At 25.9% G+C, this 19,611-nt stretch overlaps 1 protein-coding gene across 1 annotated transcript; it reads left to right on the forward strand.

Moving 5' to 3' along the window:
* Nucleotides 1–3,213: 3,213 nt before the first annotated feature.
* LOC145849726 (uncharacterized) lies at nucleotides 3,214–11,675 on the forward strand. The gene is made up of 3 exons (XM_082954762.1): nucleotides 3,214–3,395; nucleotides 7,003–7,125; nucleotides 9,094–11,675. Exons 1-3 carry the CDS (start codon nucleotides 3,249–3,251, stop codon nucleotides 11,479–11,481), a joined length of 2,658 nt encoding a protein of 885 aa, XP_082810888.1. The 5' UTR covers nucleotides 3,214–3,248; the 3' UTR covers nucleotides 11,482–11,675.
* The last annotated feature ends 7,936 nt before the right edge of the window (nucleotides 11,676–19,611 follow it).

The following is a 19,611-nucleotide window of genomic DNA, read 5'->3' on the forward strand; positions in this document are numbered from 1 at the left end:
AAATAAATTTATGTGGAGCAAACTTTTTCTAAATTTTATTTTTTTAAAAACAACTAAAAATTTTGTTATATTAAGGCAATCTCGTTTAGTAGCAGCATACTTTCATTTTCTTTAATTAACTATAATTTAATAACTATAAATATAATTTAATAACTATAAATTTTGACTTTTTTTGTTTACAAAAACTGACCATGTAATTTTAACTACTCGAAAAGTGCATAAACATAATGAAAATTTAACATTTTTTTAAAATTGGTATTCAATTTACAATATTTTATGTTATTTTATTTTTTAAAGTTACTTTAACAATACTAATTTTAAAACCAGAAAGTTTTTTAAAGTCAATTTTTTATCCAAAACTTGTTTTCTACTAATTTATAGTTACCCAGAGCCCAGAGGCAAGTGTTTTTGTTTTCGTTTAAAAATTATAAATTGTTTAGTATTAAAGTTATAGCCAATTGCTGGTGTCTACTAAAACTGTCTTTTAACTAACTCAAGAGTTTTTATTTTCAAGTTTATTTATAGTACTAAAGTTATTAAACGAAAGAATATTTGTTTAATATTTCTTTAAGAACACAAAATTAAATATAGATAAACAAGTTTAAAATAAAAGTAATAGCTTAAGTTACATTTATAAACATCTACTTTGGTTATTTTAAACAGATGCCTTAACATTTGAGAATAAGTTAAAAAAAAAAAGCTGTTATTTAAATAAAAAAATTGTACTACCTTACTTCTAAAGGCTAGACACGCCCTTGATACTTACCTTTTTTTTTAGTTAATAGATAGTTTGGAATAAAACTAGTTTTATTACTTTTTTTAACAGTTAGACAACTATCAATAAATTAATTTTTCTGTATAGATATAACATGCAATAAACTAACGAACTCTAATATTTCAGTTCAAACATCTATAAAGTATTAAAGTTTATTTTTTTTTAAATAGTTTAGAAGTTTCAGCATTCTATAACCAATTAAAATATTGAAATCATTAAATGTAGCTTAATGAAATAAATTAGATTAAAAAATATGTTATATACTTTATATTGGAACGGGTCAAAATTGCACCAGCTTACTAAATTTCACGAGGGGACTAAATAGCACGAGAACAAAATTGCACGAAGTCAAATTTGCACCAAGGGTCAGTTTTATGTTACTTAAGTTTTTGCACGAGTGTAAAAAAAATAACAGAAAGAAAAACTAAAAGATAAAAAAAAAAAAAAAAGCTACCGACCGAGGGTAAGGGTTAGGGGTAACAGTGATAAAAAAATAAAAAAATTGTTAAAAAAACTTTAACCCGTGCAAAAGTATCTTCGTGTAATTTTGTGCACTCATGCAATTTTTTATGCTCGTGCAAACTTGACTGCTACCCATTTTGTATATATCAAGCTAGGCTAAAATATTTCTTTAACCCTCAAGAAAATGCACAACAAAATCTTCATTGCACATAAACATGATCGAAGTTCAAACTAGTTTTAATTTGTTTGTTATACTTTAATTATATTTTTCAGTGTAGATTATAGAAATAAGATTTTTCTTATTCAAAAGTTTTGTGGTTTTAGATGCTCTGTAAATTTATAAGGTTTAAGCCTTTTTTTCAATTTAGCTGTTAATTATTTTTTAAACAACTATAAACTTATAACAAAATTTACATCTCTAAATACTAAAAACTACATTGAGAAAAAAGGTCATGTGATTTTTTAGCATAATTATTTATAATTGCTAAAATTTATTTCATAGCTTTATTAACAAAATGTTTAATTTTACTTTACGACTAGTAGTTAAAAATTAATAAATAGCATAAAAAAATGTTTTGCTTGAATGCTACCAAAACTTTATATTAATTATTTTATTGTTCAATATAGAGTTTTACTTTATAGGTATTTCATAGATCAAGTTTGCTATTTAAAGACTTAAAGAACTAAAATAAAACTTTTTTTTTCAAAAGAAGAAATTAAACAATTCCATTTGTCCATTCATTAAATTTCTAAAAAGTAACTGTTTTACTTTATATTTTATATAGTTTTTATTCCAGCTAGTTTTACTTTGAAATACTTTAAAGTTTTAAATAAGAATTTTGATAAGTTTCCTTATATATTTAAAATTAACTATTGATACAAAAGTTATTTAAATACATAGTAAATCAGTTAAATTTTTAACGGTGATAATTAAAAAAAAGATTATTTTTTCAATTCTTAAGCTTAAAAAGACCCTGCTTTCTTAGCTTTAAGTTTTTTTTTGTATTTAGTTTTTCCCTTCTGATAGATAATTATGGAACATAAACATTCTTCAGAACTTTTAATGTCAAGAAATTGAACAATATAAGTACATTTAAGTTATATACATTCTCAGATTCTCTTCATCAAAAAGAAGTGCATTGTAAAAAATCCTTTCAAAGCTATAATTTTTTTAATGTAAAAAAAATGTGAAACAAAAATCATGATCTTTCGTTGTTTAAAATTAACGCGAGAACAATAAGATAGGTAGTGACAAGTAGAGCTCGAGCAGAAGCAACTCGAGCAAGGACAACTTGAGAAAGGAAAACTTGAGCAAAAATAACTCGAGCAGGGGTAACTCGAGCAAGGAGAACTCGAGGATGGGCAGTTCGAGCAGGAGAATCTTGAAAACTAGAATAGTTTTAGTTTTAAAAAAAGTTATAACTATAAAAATAAAGTATTTTAGAAGATAATCTTTTTTATAGATTCTTCAGAAAATAAATACTTTGTTACATTGAGAATTTGATGTAGTTGTAATGTAAAAAAGTATAAATTTAATTCAAAATAAAATTTCAAAGTCGCGGCAATTTAAAAAAAATCTTTTCAGCATTTTGAAAAAATACCACGCGATGCCACTGATGTGTAGCAAAGCAACATAAATTAGATTGTATGCAGTTATTTCTCATACATCAAAATTCCATTTATTTTTGAAGTTTAACATGTTTGCATACTTTAATATATAAAACAGTAGCAATAGAATTAGTAAAAATTTCCCTCTTCCTTCTTTTACGTCAATATTTGTCCTTTTTTTTTTTTGAGTTTACAGATTTGTAACTTTTTCGAGCTAGCTACGTCCTAGCCTTGAAACTATATTTTCGACCTGCATTGTTAGTTCTTTTGATCAAGTTTTTTTTATCAACCATTTTAGTCAAAATTAAACAAGCTGAAATTACTATAGGAACATGTGCAGCTACTTTTGAATTATAAGGCTGAGGTTATTGCTGACATTTAAAATATCACTAATTAAAGATTTATGGATTCATCATATCTTCAAGCCCATCTTGGAAGCTGTTTAAAAGAAGCACTAGCAGAAATTGTTGAAAAACGCCCTCATGATCCAATTGAATACCTTGCTAAATATCTGTACAAATATAAAGAATTGCAAGAGTTAAATAAAAAGGTAGTTTTTCTATAAAGGCTTTTTTTTTAAAGCTTGTTAAGCTTTTTATTTAAAATTATTCAACATTTTTTATTTTAAAACTTGGTATATTTTAAACTAACTTCTATTTAAAATATTGTTTGGTTTAAGGCTAAAAGGTAAATAACATTTTATACAGCTTGATCTTATTTTGTAAAGTTTTAACTAAGCTTTAAGTTAATCTTTACTGATTTTTGAAAACTTTTTAAAATTATTATTTAAACTAAATTTAGAGCTATAGCCAGTTAAAGTTTGTGAGTACAATAGGTTGCTTATGAGAGGAGAAAACTACAGCAGTGAATAAAAAGAAACAACTAAAATCTATCTCCTAAGTTTTTTGAGTAAATACCTAAAATTTTCCATAAATATTTATTGAAGTAGTTAAAAAAATTCTTAAGGATTTGTTATAAATTTGAATATTTTTTTCAAAAATAAACAAAAAAACATTTTCTTTGCTTCTTTGTTAAAAAGTTTAAACATTTTTTATTATCAAAAGTTTTATGTTACAGAACTTTTTAAATTATGCAAGAAACATTTCCTGAAAATTTGAGGTTTTTGTCTCAAAAAATTTAGGAGGAGATAATTTTTTTTTCTATTTAATTGCCAATTTAGTTTTCTCATTCTATGTGAAACCTTTTGCAATCTCCAACTTTAACCTGCTATATCTCAAAAATTAATTTGAATGTTAAAAATCTGTAAAAAACAACTTGTAGATTAGATAAAATCTCCTCAAAATAAGATCAAGTTCTAACATAAAAGATTTACCCTCCTTCTATGGCCTTAATATATAATGCAGCACAAAATATTTAGTAACTAATTAAAATAAAGTTTTTGAAACAAGTGCTTTAAAATTCTAAAACATGGTATACCTGGAACAAACTAATTTTTTGTTACATTTTAAGTTTACACCTCCAGTATAAGACCTATTAATTCTTGTACTTGTATATATTTCAAAAATTTTTTTTGTTATTCTAATAAGTATTAAAAAGCATTTAAAAAACACTAAAAGTTATCTAACAAGATAAAACTGTAAAAAAACAAGGTATAAGATCCCTACTATACTAAGTTAAAAATAAGCATTTTTGAAGTTTTCTCTGCAAACATCATGTGTATTCTGAAGTTTTTTTTTTAGTAAAACATTTAGTCTTATTTTTTACATAATAAGATAAGGGTGTAGGGAATAAATCACTATTTTCACAATTTGATCTTATTTTATATAGTTTTTACTAAGCTACAAGATGCTTTTTACAGATTAAAAAAATTCAAAACAATTTTTGAGATATAGCCGATCAAAGTCGGAGGAAACAATAGGTTCTTTATGGGAGGCACAAACTAAAACTGCAAAAAAGGCTGTTCCACTAAAAATATATTTCCTCCTAAGCTTTTTGAGATAACTACCTGAAACTTTCAGGAAATGTTCCTTGCAATATTTAGAAAGTTCTGTCAAAAGTTTTTTTTTGTTTTGTTGTCATAAAATTTAAATTTTTTTTAAAATTTTGTTCCAATAAAATATTCTAAAAAGTAGATAAATTCTTAGTGATTTCTAGTTATTTGCCGTTTTAGTTTGCACCTCCCACAAGGAACACATTGTAGTCTCTGGATTTGACCAGCTATATTTCAAAAAATATTTTGAGTTTTAAAAATCTGTAAAAAGCATCATGTAGCTAAGTTAAATCTCAACTAAAAAAGACTAAATTGTGAACCCCCCTCTATGCCCATAAGCTACTTGTTACTTTTTACTGTTTGTTAAATTTGAAGTAACCTGAGATATAAGCAAAGTTAGAGCATTAAATAAGTTCTTTATGGGAGGCGCAAACTGAAAGGGTAAAATAGACTAAATCACTAAAAATCTATATCCTTCAATCTTTGAGCAATTGTTTTAAAACTTTCTCAGAGTAATCTTAAATAATTTTCAAATAACTTGTAGAAAACAGAATTTTAATTTTTTGTAAAATATATTTTTCTTTTTTAATATACAAAGAATTTTTTTTATTTTGGTCATAACTTTTCAATAATCAGCTTCATAAAAGTTATTTATTTGTAATATTGAAAAATAAATTTTCTTAAATTTTGAATTAAATTGCTTTAAAAATTAAAGAGGAGATAGATTTTTAATAATTTTTTCAAAATTTTGAGAAAATTGGCGTTGAAAATTTTATTTCTTACAATTGTATCAATTTTTTTTTACAAAGTTTGTTATATTTCAAAAGTATAATGATTTTTTTATTCTATAAAAAGTATCTTGTATTATAAGATCTAAGCTCTAAAATAAAGGCCAATGTTAATTTTTGTAAATAAGAATGTTGAACTCCCTATGCCCTTAATATGTAATGTTTTTTTGCAAAAACTTATGTTGTTATTTTAGAACATTGTTTGTTGGGAAAAAAATCACATGATAGTATGAATACAATAGTCTTTACTTTAATTGTAAGTATAAACTTACAGCAAAACGTTAAACTAAGTAAGTATTTAAAGCCATAAATGGGGGGTCAAGCTTGTGTTTACAAGTTGATTTTATTTTGTAAGGTCTTAACTTGGCTTTCAGACACTTTTAACTGCTTAGAAAAATTAAAAGTAACTTTTGAGATAAAATGGATCAAAGTTTGTGATTAATAGGTTAATAGAAGGTGGAACTTAAAAATCCAAAAATATTTTATTATTTATTAAATTCTTTTATCTTTTTCATTTGAAACATACTTCTTCAAATTTTTAGCACTTAGACAGTTACTACTTTTTTAATAATCGACCCAAAATTTTTATTTTTGCAAAACCTTATTTTTCTGTTACTTAATTCCAGTTTTTTTAATTAAAACAATTGAACATGTGAAATGCTTTGAATTATTAATAGAATTTTCTATAAAAGTTTTAGCTCCTTAGATTAGGTTTATTTTTATTAAAATTTTAAGCTTTGAAGAAAATTTGCAGTAAAAAATTGCTGTCCATGTTTGTATCTGAATTTACAAAAATGACTTTGTTCTCAAAAATCTATTTCAATTATTTTATTGTATAGAAGCCTACATGTAGTTAATACTCGAAGCTTCATTAAGGGGAATGGGTCAAAATTTGCACAAGGTTACTAAATTGCACAATGGGATAAAATTGCACAACGACAAATTTGTACTAAGGGTCAATTTTGCACGATTTAAAATTTTGCATGGATGGTAATTTTTGCACAAGAAAAAATAAAAAAAACAGAAAAAACACTAAATGAAAAATTAAAAAAAAAAAGCTACTGACAAAGGGTTAGAGTACAAGCGATAGTAAAAAAATAATAAGTGATAATAAAAAAACTAAGATAAACAAAAAATATGAAATTAAAAAAAAAAAATAATAACAAAATCAGTCTGTGCAAAAATGTCATGTTCAAAATTGTCTGCTTGTGCAGTTTTGTGCCCTTATGCAATTTTGTCTCCTTGTGCAATTTTGACAGCTACCCTCATTTAAGAGATAACTTTATATAATTCTTTATTAAGTACCTGGCCTTAACAAAATTAAATATTAAATTTGAAGTTAAGATGAGTTTAAAAGTTTGTTAGCTTTATAAAACTACACTTTCTGTATTTCATTTATGCTTAAAATACTCTGACAGCAAACTGAGTTACTAGAAAAAGAAAAAGCCGAACTTGATGAACTAGTAAAAGATGCTGAAATTAAACAGACAATTGCAAAAGAACAAGACTACTTAAATCAAATTGAACAATTGACTAAAACTGTTAGTATCTAAAATTTTACCTAAGGTTAATTTTTCAATTTATAACATATATAATTTTTTTGAAAGTATAGTTATGTGCAAAGCATTTTAGTTTTGCAAAGGCTTTATAATATCTTATTACTGCTTATTGTACTTTAAATTGAAAAAAAAAACCTTTCAGCTAAGGTGTTTAAAAAAGCAAAACCAAGGTTTATGAATAATATTTTTGTTAGTTTTTATTTTTTATTTCATATACATTTGTTGTACATACTATTAAGTTAAAACTTTAAAAAAATTCAAATTAAGACTACTATAGTTTACAAAATAAATGTTTTCAAGTTAAAATGAAATTGATTATATTATTAATACTGATACAGATTTCCAATTAGTATCCTAATAAAAAACTTCAAGAATATTAAGTTGTGTAAACTAATATTGTAAAATTAATAAAAATATGTATTTAAGTTATGGTACTAAAAAAATAACCCAAATTCACTAGCAAATGATATTTAAGTTATACAGAATAAGCTAAAGAAACAATTTGGATAAACTTTTAAGATAAGAAAGAAATAATTTGGTCTGTAAGGTTTTTTCTAAAATTATAAATAATTTTAAGATCATTTAGCAAATAAGTTTGTTGGTTTCAAATTACTCTAGTAAAATTAGATACTTTTAGACAAAGTTTTCAATTTTACTATCGAAAGTAAGCTGTTAATAAATTCATTTAGTTTATAATGTAAATATGGTTCTAAAAAATAGAAATATACATTTTTAATTAAACATCTAAAGTAAAATATTAGAAATCACGACTTAATTTTAGCAAAATATTTTATAAATGACTACCTAAAACTAGTTAACAAAAATGTTTTTAGTTTGTGTGCATGATTTTAGTGGTGTCTGTAATTGGCTTTTGTTGTAGATGTTACTTTATGTCTATTAACATTCAGTGAGTACTGTAATTAAAATATGTATAATATGAGTTATCAACTTTATACCATTGATGTTTTAGTAGAATAATACACATGTGATGTTAAGTCGATAAGTTCACTAAATAACTTTTAATTTGTAGTTCTTGAGCAAGTATTATTTATTTATTTGTTTTAAATAAAGTGTATCAAAATTTATTAGTTAGCACTCATCAGTTAAATTTCCAACTTAAATAAGTATATGCTACTTTAAACTACTTTTTTCGTACTATAAACTTTTATTAAGCGTGTGAAATATTTGATGTTGTAGATATAAAAATGAAGTACATTTCTTACTTCCTAGTATCGAAAATAACATGCATAATTTAAGCTAACATGCATAAAAGAGTATATACAATTTTAGTTTATGTTTAATATGCATGAAAACTAAGTAGAAGAAATAATGTTTGATCAACTTGAATTTTATTTAGTAATTAATTTATTCTAATTTTTCAAACACTTCTTTGAAGTCGTTTAAGTTTAGCTTTTGTATTTGTTTATTTTATTTATGTACAACTTGTAATTTTTATATATTAAAGACACCTTTTTTTTGTACAACGTTTTTAAACTACTTATTTTTGTTGCTTAAGAACGTTGTGTTGGTTAGAGATAACTACTTTTTGTACTTTAATTGCTTGTAAACCATTATGTCTTTTAGTGCTTGTTTTTTTTACATTTCATAAGCTTTGAAAAAATATACTATCTATCAAATTATACTGTATAGTTTATTATGTATGTTTAGTTTTAGTCGTAGTACTTAAATTTAGTACTTTTGTAGTAAAACATATAAAAAAACTTTTTTGAACAATTTTTAATTATTTACATACCTTAGTATTTTTTGTAAAGTTTTGAAGAGTATGTAATATAGAGTAGAAAAAGAGCTAGTCCTCAATTTGTTGACAATTAGCTAGAATGAGATACCCTAATCAAGTGCATGCGACATTCTTTGTTATTTTGCTTTGACGTTAAAACAAACTTAACAAAGGTCACTTTGTAAAACCTCAAATATGTTGTCTATATACAGATAGAAGATACAACAGAAAATGATGAAGTTGAAAAAACTCCGATTATTGAACAGCAGTTTGTTCATTTAGAAAAAAGTTCAGTTGAAAACTTAGTAAGTGGAGTTGAGCGTAGGCACAACTCTTCTTCTAGCGTTGCATCAAGCAATATTACGCTGGTTGGAAATAAACTTGAAACAAAAGTGGAGGAACAAGCAGAGAAAATTTCAGCTGATGTTATAGCTTCAGGAGTGTTAGCAGCATCACTAGATAGGGTTGAAGACAATTTTTTCAAAGCTCCTAGTATATTAAAAGATGACCAAAGTATTGAAAAATCAAACGTTTTAGATAGAAAATCCGAAAATGAAGTTGAAGCTACTGAAAAAAACCTTGTTGTAGCTGAAGAAACTAATGGAGAAGCTAAAAAGGAAGTTGAAGCTACTGAAGAAAAAGTTGTTGTAGCTGAAGAAATGAACGTAGAAGTTGAAAATGAAGTTGAAGCTACTGAAGAAAAAGTTGTTGTAGCTGAAGAAATGAATATAGAAGCTGAAAATAAAGTTGAAGCTACTGAAGAAAAAGTTGTTGTAGCTGAAGAAACTAATGTTGAAGCGGAAAATGAAGTTGAAGCTACTGAAGAAAAAGTTGTTGTAGCTGAAAAGAGTAATGTAGAAGCGGAAAATGAAGTTGAAGCTACTGAAGAAAAAGTTGTTGTAGCTGAAGAAATGAATGTAGAAGTTGAAAATAAAGTTGAAGCTACTGAAGAAAAAGTTGTTGTAGCTGAAGAAACTAATGTTGAAGCGGAAAATGAAGTTGAAGCTACTGAAGAAAAAGTTGTTGTAGCTGAAGAGAGTAATGTAGAAGCGGAAAATGAACTTGAAGCTACTGAAGAAAAAGTTGCTGTAGCTGAAGAAACTAATGTAGAAGCTAAAAATGAAGTTGAAGCTACTGAAGAAAAATTTTTTGTAGCTGAAGAAATGAATATAGAAGTTGAAAATAAAGTTGAAGCTACTGAAGAAAAAGTTGTTGTAGCTGAAGAAACTAATGTTGAAGCGGAAAATGAAGTTGAAGCTACTGAAGAAAAAGTTGCTATAGCAGAAGAAACGAATATAGAAGTTGAAAATAAAGTTGAAGCTACTGAAGAAAAAGTTCTTGTAGCTGAAGAGACTGATGTAGAAGCGGAAAATGAAGTTGAAGCTACTGAAGAAAAAGTTGCTATAGCAGAAGAAACGAATATAGAAGTTGAAAATAAAGTTGAAGCGACTGAAGAAAAAGTTGCTGTAGCTGAAGAGAGTAATGTAGAAGCGGAAAATGAAGTTGAAGCTACTGAAGAAAAAATTACTGTAGCTGAAGAAACTAATGTAGAATTTAAAAATGAAGTTGAAGCAACTGAAGAAAAAAACGCCGTAGCTGAAGAAATGAATGTAGAAGTTGAAAATAAAGTTGAAGCTACTGAAGAAACTAATATAAAGGCTGAAAATGAAGTTGAAATGTCTGAACAAAAAGTTAATTCATTTGAAAACGGAATTGAGGCTATTGAAGAAAAAGTTGATGTAGCTGAAGTAACGAACAAAGTAGCTGAAAATGAAGTTGAAGTTATAGTAGAAAAAGTTGATTCAACTGAAGTTGAAGCTACCGAAGAAAAAGTTGCTGTAGCTGAAAAGACAAATGAAGATGCTGAATATAAAGTTGAAGCTACTGAAGAAAAAGTTGCTATAACTGAAGAAACTAATGTAGAAGCTAAAAATGAAGTTGAAGCTACTGAAGAAAAAGTTGCTTTAGCTGAAGAGACTGATGTAGAAGCTGAAAATGAAGTTGAAGCTACTGAAGAAAAAGGTGCTATAACTGAAAATAGAGTTGAATCTACTGAAGATAAAGTTTCTTTAGCAGAAGAAACAAATGATATAGATGTAAATGAAGCTGTGACTACTGAAGATGTAGAAAAAGTAGTAGTTGAAAATTCGTTTGATATGGATGAGCCACTCATGACAGCATCTTCTGTAGCCCCTGTCCCAGTTTTAATCTCTAAATCAGAAGCACCAGTAGCAGTTGAAAATTCGATCGATATGGATGAGCCACTCATGACAGCATCTTCTGTAGCCCCTGTCCCAGTTTTAATCTCTAAATCAGAAGCACCAGTAGCAGTTGAAAATTCGATTGATATGGATGAGCCACTTATGACAGCATCTTCTGTAGCCTCTGTCCCAGTTTTAATTTCTAAGGGAGGAGCACCACCACCTCCTGTTTTTGAGATTACAGCTTCAGCACCACCTCTAGCACCCGTTTTGTTACCTAAACAAGCAGGAGGAGGTGAAGTCCCTCTATCACAATCTGTCATTTCATTTGAAAGCAACGAAAAACTAATTGAAGCTATGGTCGATCAACAAGAAGACGAAGAAGAAGAAGAAACGTAATGATTGTCTCTAAGTGAAAGGTTATAATTATTAAAACTGTTTAAAGTTTTACAACCTTAGTTACTGTATTTGCACAAACAACTGTAATTGAATTTTAAGTTTTGTGTAAATTATGTAAATTTTTTTATTCATGATTATATTTTGTAAGTACCATTTTTCAGTAAAATGTTCAGCTTGTTAACAATTATGTTCATTTAGAAGCTTGTTTTTACCATTTTTGTATTGTAGAAAAAAAAAATTATCACTGTCTACAGTTTATTTTTATGGTTGTTATTGAACTTATTGATAACTTATATTTAAACCTCAATATTTAATTACATTTTAATCCTTTTAATGTATAGATAATTTTTAGTTTATTTCAAGACTAATACAAATACATAAAAAAAACATATTTCACAATAATTAACATAAATTTATTGTGAATATTAAACTAATGATAATCAATAAAAGTTGTAAAATGTTAAAATAAACAAATAAAGCAATAATAGATATTAGATAAAAACTTAAACTATGCAAATTTAAACTTAAAAGAGTTGTCAATATTATTTTATTTTATAAGTGTCTAATAAAATAATTTAACTATAAATTGAAGATGAAAATAAAGGTGAAAAGTGCTTCTGTTTTATTTATATAGTTTTTGAATAAATTGAATATGAGTAGCAAAACGTTTTTTGTGTATAAATAATGTTATCTTGATTACAAATTGTTATATTCTGTTTTATGTTTTAAATGCTCTAAGTCATGTGTATAAATAACCTCGTTTGTAAAATAATATGTGCGGATAAATCTAATACTTTTTATTATGAACGATTATCTGTACCTTTTTGTTCAACCACTGTATATATATTTTTAAATTTTTAATAATAGTTTAATGTAAGCTACAAAAAAAATTGGTACAAAATAAACGAAAAACTGTTTTTATTTGTACAATCAGTGATGCTTAAATTATAAGTCTAAGTGTTTATGTACCACTTTTCTAGCATTATATATGTAGTCTTTTACATTAGTTCCTCAAAAGTAGTTGTCATGAAATGTGTAAAAAATTTTACAAAATGTAGTTTTTAATATTTTCAAGGCTCATACAAGTTACAAAAAGTTTTTATACTATCAAACTAAAAAGCAGCAGTTTTCTCTAGTACAAAGTATCATACATAGAATCAAGAGCTTAAATCTATTACTTACTGGGTGCTTAAACTTAAAAAAGTTTTTTAAATCTTCGCTTACATTCATCAGTTAAAAGTAAAAATTTAAGTTAAAAAGTTGAACACAAATGTTATTAAATTCTAAAAGTTGTTTTACTTTCAAAAATTACGAAAATGGTGACCTCAACTTTTTTATAATAAAACGCAGTTGGTAAATATTTTTAAGACGAATATGTTTTTATTGTAATCAATGTTGTCTCTTGTCTTATTTTCTTAATGTAGTATAATAAGACTTTAACTACTGCAATTTTTTTTAGCAGTACAAAAGCTTTGAAAAAACATCCTTTACAATTTGATATTTTAAAATGTTATACGTATACGACTACGCTATAACTATTAGTTATTCTAAATTTAAAAGCTGAGTCAAGAATTACACGCTAGTGCTATAAATTGTATTCTGGTATTTATTAGCTTCTACCTTTTTTTGCAATTATTTTTAAAGAAACAGTAGCAAACTTTAGTATTTATTATACATGACCTTAAATACCTACTTTTTGAGTTCAAATATCCTTATATGTGAATTAAAATAAAGACTTTAAATGTAAGTTAATATTTAAGGTATTTAACATTTTTTACTAAAGTCTTAACTCAAAAATAAGTCAAAATATTTTGAATAAAAAAGTTACACTTCTTACTAAAAATCAATTAAGGGCATAGGGGGTCCACCTTGATTTTTACAATTTTATCTTATTTTGTAGAGTTTTATCAGAGCTATCAGAAACTTTGAAAAGTTTAAAAAAATTAAAAGTAACTTTTAAGATATAAGCCACAAAGTTGGTGTGCAAAGAAGGCGCAAACCAAAAACGCGAAAAAAGACTATTTTATTAAAAATCTATCTTCTCCTAAATTTTTACAGAAATTCCATTGCTAAAATGTTAACAGATTTTATGCAGAATTTTTTTAATATTTTTAAAATCTCAACATTATAAGTCTTATAAACTATAAAAGGAACAATTTCTCAAAGTTTGAGGTCTCTTGAGCTTGAAAAATGAAGAAGATAGATTTATAGTCATTTTTAAAATTTCTGAGATAATTGACTCTGAAACATTTTCGGTCCATACGTTTTACGGAAACTTTTTACAAAAATTACAATATCTCAAAAGTTAAATAAGATTTTTAAATTCTATAAAGACTGGCTTGTCGTTTGTATTTGAAGCTTTCACATAAGAGCTATGTTATTTTTTGTAAAATAAATGTTAGACCCCTATATGCCCTTAATCTGGGTAACATTCTTTTTACAAGCAAAGTAAGGCTAACAGTTTAAAACTTAAAATATAAATATAAATCAGGACAATGCAACAATTTTGTTGTCCTTTATTAAGAAAATACTTTAAGTATTTTTCACATGAAAGCATTTAAAATAACAACTTTATTTTTTATTTAAGAAATTATTGGTTTTACAAAATAAGCAATAAAAGTTTATTCTGCTAAAGACATATTTCACCGTTTTTAACTGTGTTACTTGAACTTGAACACAGCTAAGGTAAGCTTTAAAAAAGTTATGAATAAGATTTCTTAAACTTTTTCCCAAGTTAACACTTTTCAAAAATTTATAAAAAAACGTCACAAAGATGTTTTCATTATTGGTTTCGCACCCCTGTTACTTTTAAAATCTCCTGCTGGTTTGACAAATGTGAATAAAATACCTAAATATAAATGAGCTTACATGTAATAAAATAAATTAAAAAAATTATAATACACAATATAATATCACAAGAGCTATTTAAAAGTATTCTTTGTTCTCATATTTTTTTCAAACGGAAACTATCTATTGCTTCACCCTGTATTTGTTGCACCTGTTTTTAACTATTCAAATGACCTTAAAAAACTTCTACTTTTTTGCTACAGACTTTTGTTAGTTTAATTTACTTACAAGCGTTATAAACATTAAAGAGATTAAAAACAAAACTAGAAAAAAAAAAGTTTTGTAGGAATTTAGTTTATAAAATTCATTTCAATACAAATCAAAATTTAACATTACATTACTGCACTAAAGTGTTTATCTTAAGTGACTGATATAAACACATTTATGTACAAAAGAGTTTTTTTTTAAAGGTCTTTGTGTTGCTAACACAAAAAAATATTTAATTAAATTTTGTTAATTAATAAACTCTGAAATACGAGATAAGGTAAGCTTTACTCGGCAAAAACTGTTTTACCTAATACAAATACTTATCAACGACAACATTCATATCAAATATGTTTTTAATGAAATTTTATACACAAATTTATGTTTTATATTCTAAAAGAATACATTATAAGTAAGTATTAGTTTTAACTTAGTATATTTAAACAAATTTCATACATACTAAAACATTATGGTAAACTAATGAAAATGAAACAAGTTATAAGCTAAAATAATTACAGTACAACGCTTTACTTCTGAAGAAAAATTTCAATTTCAGTTACTTAGTGAGTTGATTAAAGTTCTATACTAGAACTAAAACGGTTGGTAGTAAATTGATTAGTTATTTGAAATAAAAATACTAAGACTATTTATAAATTCTTTATTTAGTTTCGGTTTAAAGAATATTATTCTAGGTTCACTAAATAAAAATTTGTTCAGGCAATTTCGTTCTGCAGAAACCTTGTAAGATGAAGGATCAGTTTATGTGTAAGGCTTTTTAACTTTTTAATACTTGATTATATTCAAAATATTGTTAAATAATCAGTCGAAATTTTTTTATCAAATAATAGTTCTGAACAATTCTTTAAAATGATAAAATTCTTGTTTAATCAAATACAATTTCTTTAAAAGTTTAAAGCATATTTGTGATAACTAAAAACAAATTATACAGTAGTCTTCCTTTATTGTACCAACATATGTTTCTGTGTGTTAACGAATCAACACACTTCAACATTTCTGTTTACCAAACCAGAAATGGAATGGAGTTAGAAATACTTCACCACGCCAACAATAACATCAGTAGCGCGAGAAAGATCTGCCAAATATGCAACCTTGAACGAATGGCAATTTTAGCAGAAGATAGTAAACAATTACTAAATAAATAACGTGATATTTCAAACAACTGTGTACACAACTGAAGGTTCTTCTTTAAATAACACCTTGGCGCTTTCTCACCTTCCATATTTTTCATTCACCTTTCACATAAACACACACATTCACTTAATATATATTAATATCATTATATTTTCTAAGTAAAATATAGTTTTATTTATTTATCATTTATATATTTACTTCACACATGACACTTTCTATTCTCCGACATTTCATATATTAACTTTACCCTCCGACTATAATTCTTCACATCTTTATGTGTTTAGTTCCAAGTTTAATTGGAAGCCTGTATTCAAATCACAGATAAACCGTTTTTTTACCTACTACGCCCAATAGAGCTAGAGGTCTTTTTACTGCAGGTTTATACATAGCATATGGCCACCTTGTTGTTTTATATTTTAACTTTCATATGTAAAAAAGTTTAATTATTAAATACTTAAAATATCTGTATGGGATCTTTAATTTAAACACCCGACTGCTACTTTATAAAACAACAATCAATTAATTTAATATCTATTATATGCAATGTATATGTAATTTAAGTCATTGTGATTATATGTATGTCGCTGTAACTTAATTATCGGTCAGTGCTTTGTAAGCTTAATAACAAGTTTTTTTTTGTGCTTTTTTTTTAATTTTTACATTTAAACTAAATCTACTTCCTAATTGTATCTAACTTTGATTTTATTATAATTTTAGATTTAATCGTTATAAACATTTAATGTATAAAACACACGTTTTATCAAGTTTCCTGTGGCTTTTATTGTCTTTACCGTTGTTAATTTTTTTTGATTCATTAACTAATGGTTGTTGTTTCATTTTTATTCAAAATAGATTACACACTACTTTCCATATTAAAGCGCTTTACAACTTTCCTAAACATAAAAACTAAATTAACCAACTTTATAATATAAATTAAATAGCTGTCTTAATTCTTCATATATATTGTCACGTAATTATTGGACGTATTTTATTCAATCCTTGACAACAGTAAAATAAATTTGAATCAGTATTTCTTTCGTAAGTGGTTTGTTTATATTATGTTTTGTTTTCTGTTGGGTATTTTAGTTTACTTCATTAGTTTAGACTTAATAATTACAAATATTATATAGTTTTATAACAGTCGGATTTAACTTTAAGTATTTTACCTATTATTAACTATTAATCTGTAAAAATCTGTAGAAATTAATTTATTTTAATGAAAACATGTATACACCTAATTTATTATATGCTTCTTTTCTCACATTACAGTAATTATTTTTTACAGAACCCAGTTGAAGTGTGTTGATTCGTTAACACACAGAAACATATGTTGGTACAATAAAGAAAGATTACTGTATAATTTGTTTTTATTTATATTCCAGTGAACTTGTTTCACTAGGATCTTTTGTTAGCAAACGATTAAATCTATAATTTGAACAGTTATTTGTGATAACCGTCTATATACATAAACATTTATAAAACGAAAGCTACAAACCGTACAGAAAACCAAATGCGCATACTCTTTACGTGAATGCAAATCAAACCGTCTAAAGCATGTGTTAAAACATATCCCAGTTGCAGTGAACAAACGCCTGCAAAATAATTCTAGCAGTCCAAGCATATTTATGGAAACAACCCAGCACTACCAGAAAGCTCTAAGAGCAAGTGGGTACGGTCACAAGTTAGCCTATAGCCAAGAACACGAGAAAAGTAAGAACGAGAATAGGAGAAAAAAAATGTACTATATTTCAATGCTCCTTTCTGTAAAATCGTAGCAACACGGGTTGGGAAATGATTTCTAATTATTTCTGGATGAAAATTTTACTGAAACCATCCATTAAGTAAAGAATTCAACAGGAAGACACTAAAAGTGTCCTACTTTTGTATGCCAAACATGAAAAAATTAGACAACGGCATACAATCGTAAAAGACATGCAAATGAAGCGAATGTGTGACTGCAAAAAACAAGAATGTCCGGTCAATGGCAAATGCCTAACAAAAAATTTAATTTATAGAGCGACTGTAAAACCTGAAAATGACACCAAGTCATACGTTGGCTCAACATGGTTATCATTCAAAGAACGTTACACAAAACACTAAGCAGTTTCACACATGAAAAACATGGCAACGTTACAACTTTATTGCAACACATATGGAAGCTTAAAAATAATAAAACTGATTTTAGAACTTATTGGGAAATATTAGCAAGAATAATATAAATAATACTACAGACAAAAAAAACACAGTTTACTAAAGACGTGTTTCATTTATTCTAAAACCAACTTTATCAGTTCTTTTAGTTAAAAATTTCAACAACAGCTTTTTCCCAAACAAGTTTTAAACACTTAATTTATTTAAAACTTCCAAATTAGAAAGTATACTATTACAATGCAAAAGTTACACCAATTTTATAATTCATAAGACAACAACACCTTACAAAAAATCTTTCAAAAATACTAAATTTTAATGATTTATGTGTGGCTATGAATAAAAGCACTTTTTTTAAATCTAAATGCTGTGTTTTTAGTATTGATATTTCTAAAATACTTTACCTAATTTTTTGTTGAAATAGCTTTAATAGAGATGTTAATTTTAAAGTATTGTGTCAGAAAAAGTTTAAACTTTATAGTATGTAGTTAATAAATGTTATTGATAAGCTTTTGGAACAGTTATATATAATAAAAAAATTGAGTTCACGATTAAAAAATTAGGTAATATAAAATTGTAGACCAAACAATATAAAATTTTGTACCACAAAAGTGTAAGCCCTTATCACAAAAACATTTAAGATCTGGATTTGAAAACTTAATGCAAAACTTTAAGTGTTAAAGTAAGGTCAACCTGTAAAACCTAGTACTTAAAAAGTTGCACAATACACATATGTTATTGAAAAGTAAAATAAGTAGTAGCTTTTAGTCTTCTTTTGTAATTTATCGTTGAATTAAAACATTAAATAATTAGTTTTAGTTTTTATGTACATTTACGTGTGGTCATTATATTTCGATATTAAATATTTTTAACTGAATAAACAAACTGTTTAAAGTCACTTAATAGTATTGTATGATAATTATTAAGGTTTTACATTCTATTTTGAAATACTCATTTACAAGATTCTATTGATTAAGTTAATAAATATTACAATATCATGCTAACATTGAGTATAATGTCAAATAAAAGTATTTATGTAATTCAACTAAATTATTACTAATAATTCAAAAACAAAAGTTTTTTTTTTTTTCGTAAATTTCTAATCTACTTAATAATAAATCAATACGGATTTTTTTTTTGTTGATGATCGTGTATGATTTGTAACTTTTATATTAAAGACGCGTGAATTAAATTTAAAAAAATTGTAATGTTTTAGATATATATATAAGTTTTTCTATAAAAGCGTTAATTTTTATTATTTTTAACAGGACGGCAATGATAAAATTAATTGTTCAATTAATGATTAATAATTATTTACATAAAATATAAAATAAAACATTTAGCTTCGAATACGTGAAGAACAGCCACCAGTAGATACAGATGTAAATACAAAGCATGTAGAAGTTGTAGATGTTCAAAAAAAGGAAGTTGTACAGGATGTCAAAACAAGTGACAGTGGAGCAGAGGATGAAGGAGCTGCTGTGGAAAGTGCAGAAGCAGCTCAAGAAGGCGAATATGCCAACGCGGATGAAGAACAAGGTCATGTAACAGACGAAGAAAATCAACAGCTTGCGTCCAACACGGAAGAACCTGATGATGAATAAACCTTATACTTGAGTCGCTATCTATTTACAAAGTGCTTTTAATAGTTATAAAATGTTTAATTAATAACTATACTAAAAGTACTTTTTTTTAGATACTCAATTCAACACTTTATGTGCTCAAAAATGTGGTTAAAAATAATAAGCATTTTCGATTGTGTTTTGAATTTACAAATAG

Source organism: Thalia democratica, chromosome 2, assembly GCF_965202585.1.
Source record: "Thalia democratica chromosome 2, ktThaDemo2.hap1.1, whole genome shotgun sequence".
In the NCBI taxonomy this organism is placed as follows: domain Eukaryota; kingdom Metazoa; phylum Chordata; class Thaliacea; order Salpida; family Salpidae; genus Thalia; species Thalia democratica.

Coding starts and splice junctions, on each gene's coding strand:
- LOC145849726 (XM_082954762.1), top strand. CDS start 3,249: ATGGATTCATCATATCTTCAAGCCCATCTTGGAAGCTGTTTAAAAGAA. Junction 3,396..7,002: donor TGCAAGAGTTAAATAAAAAG/GTAGTTTTTCTA, acceptor ATACTCTGACAG/CAAACTGAGTTACTAGAAAA. Junction 7,126..9,093: donor TTGAACAATTGACTAAAACT/GTTAGTATCTAA, acceptor GTCTATATACAG/ATAGAAGATACAACAGAAAA.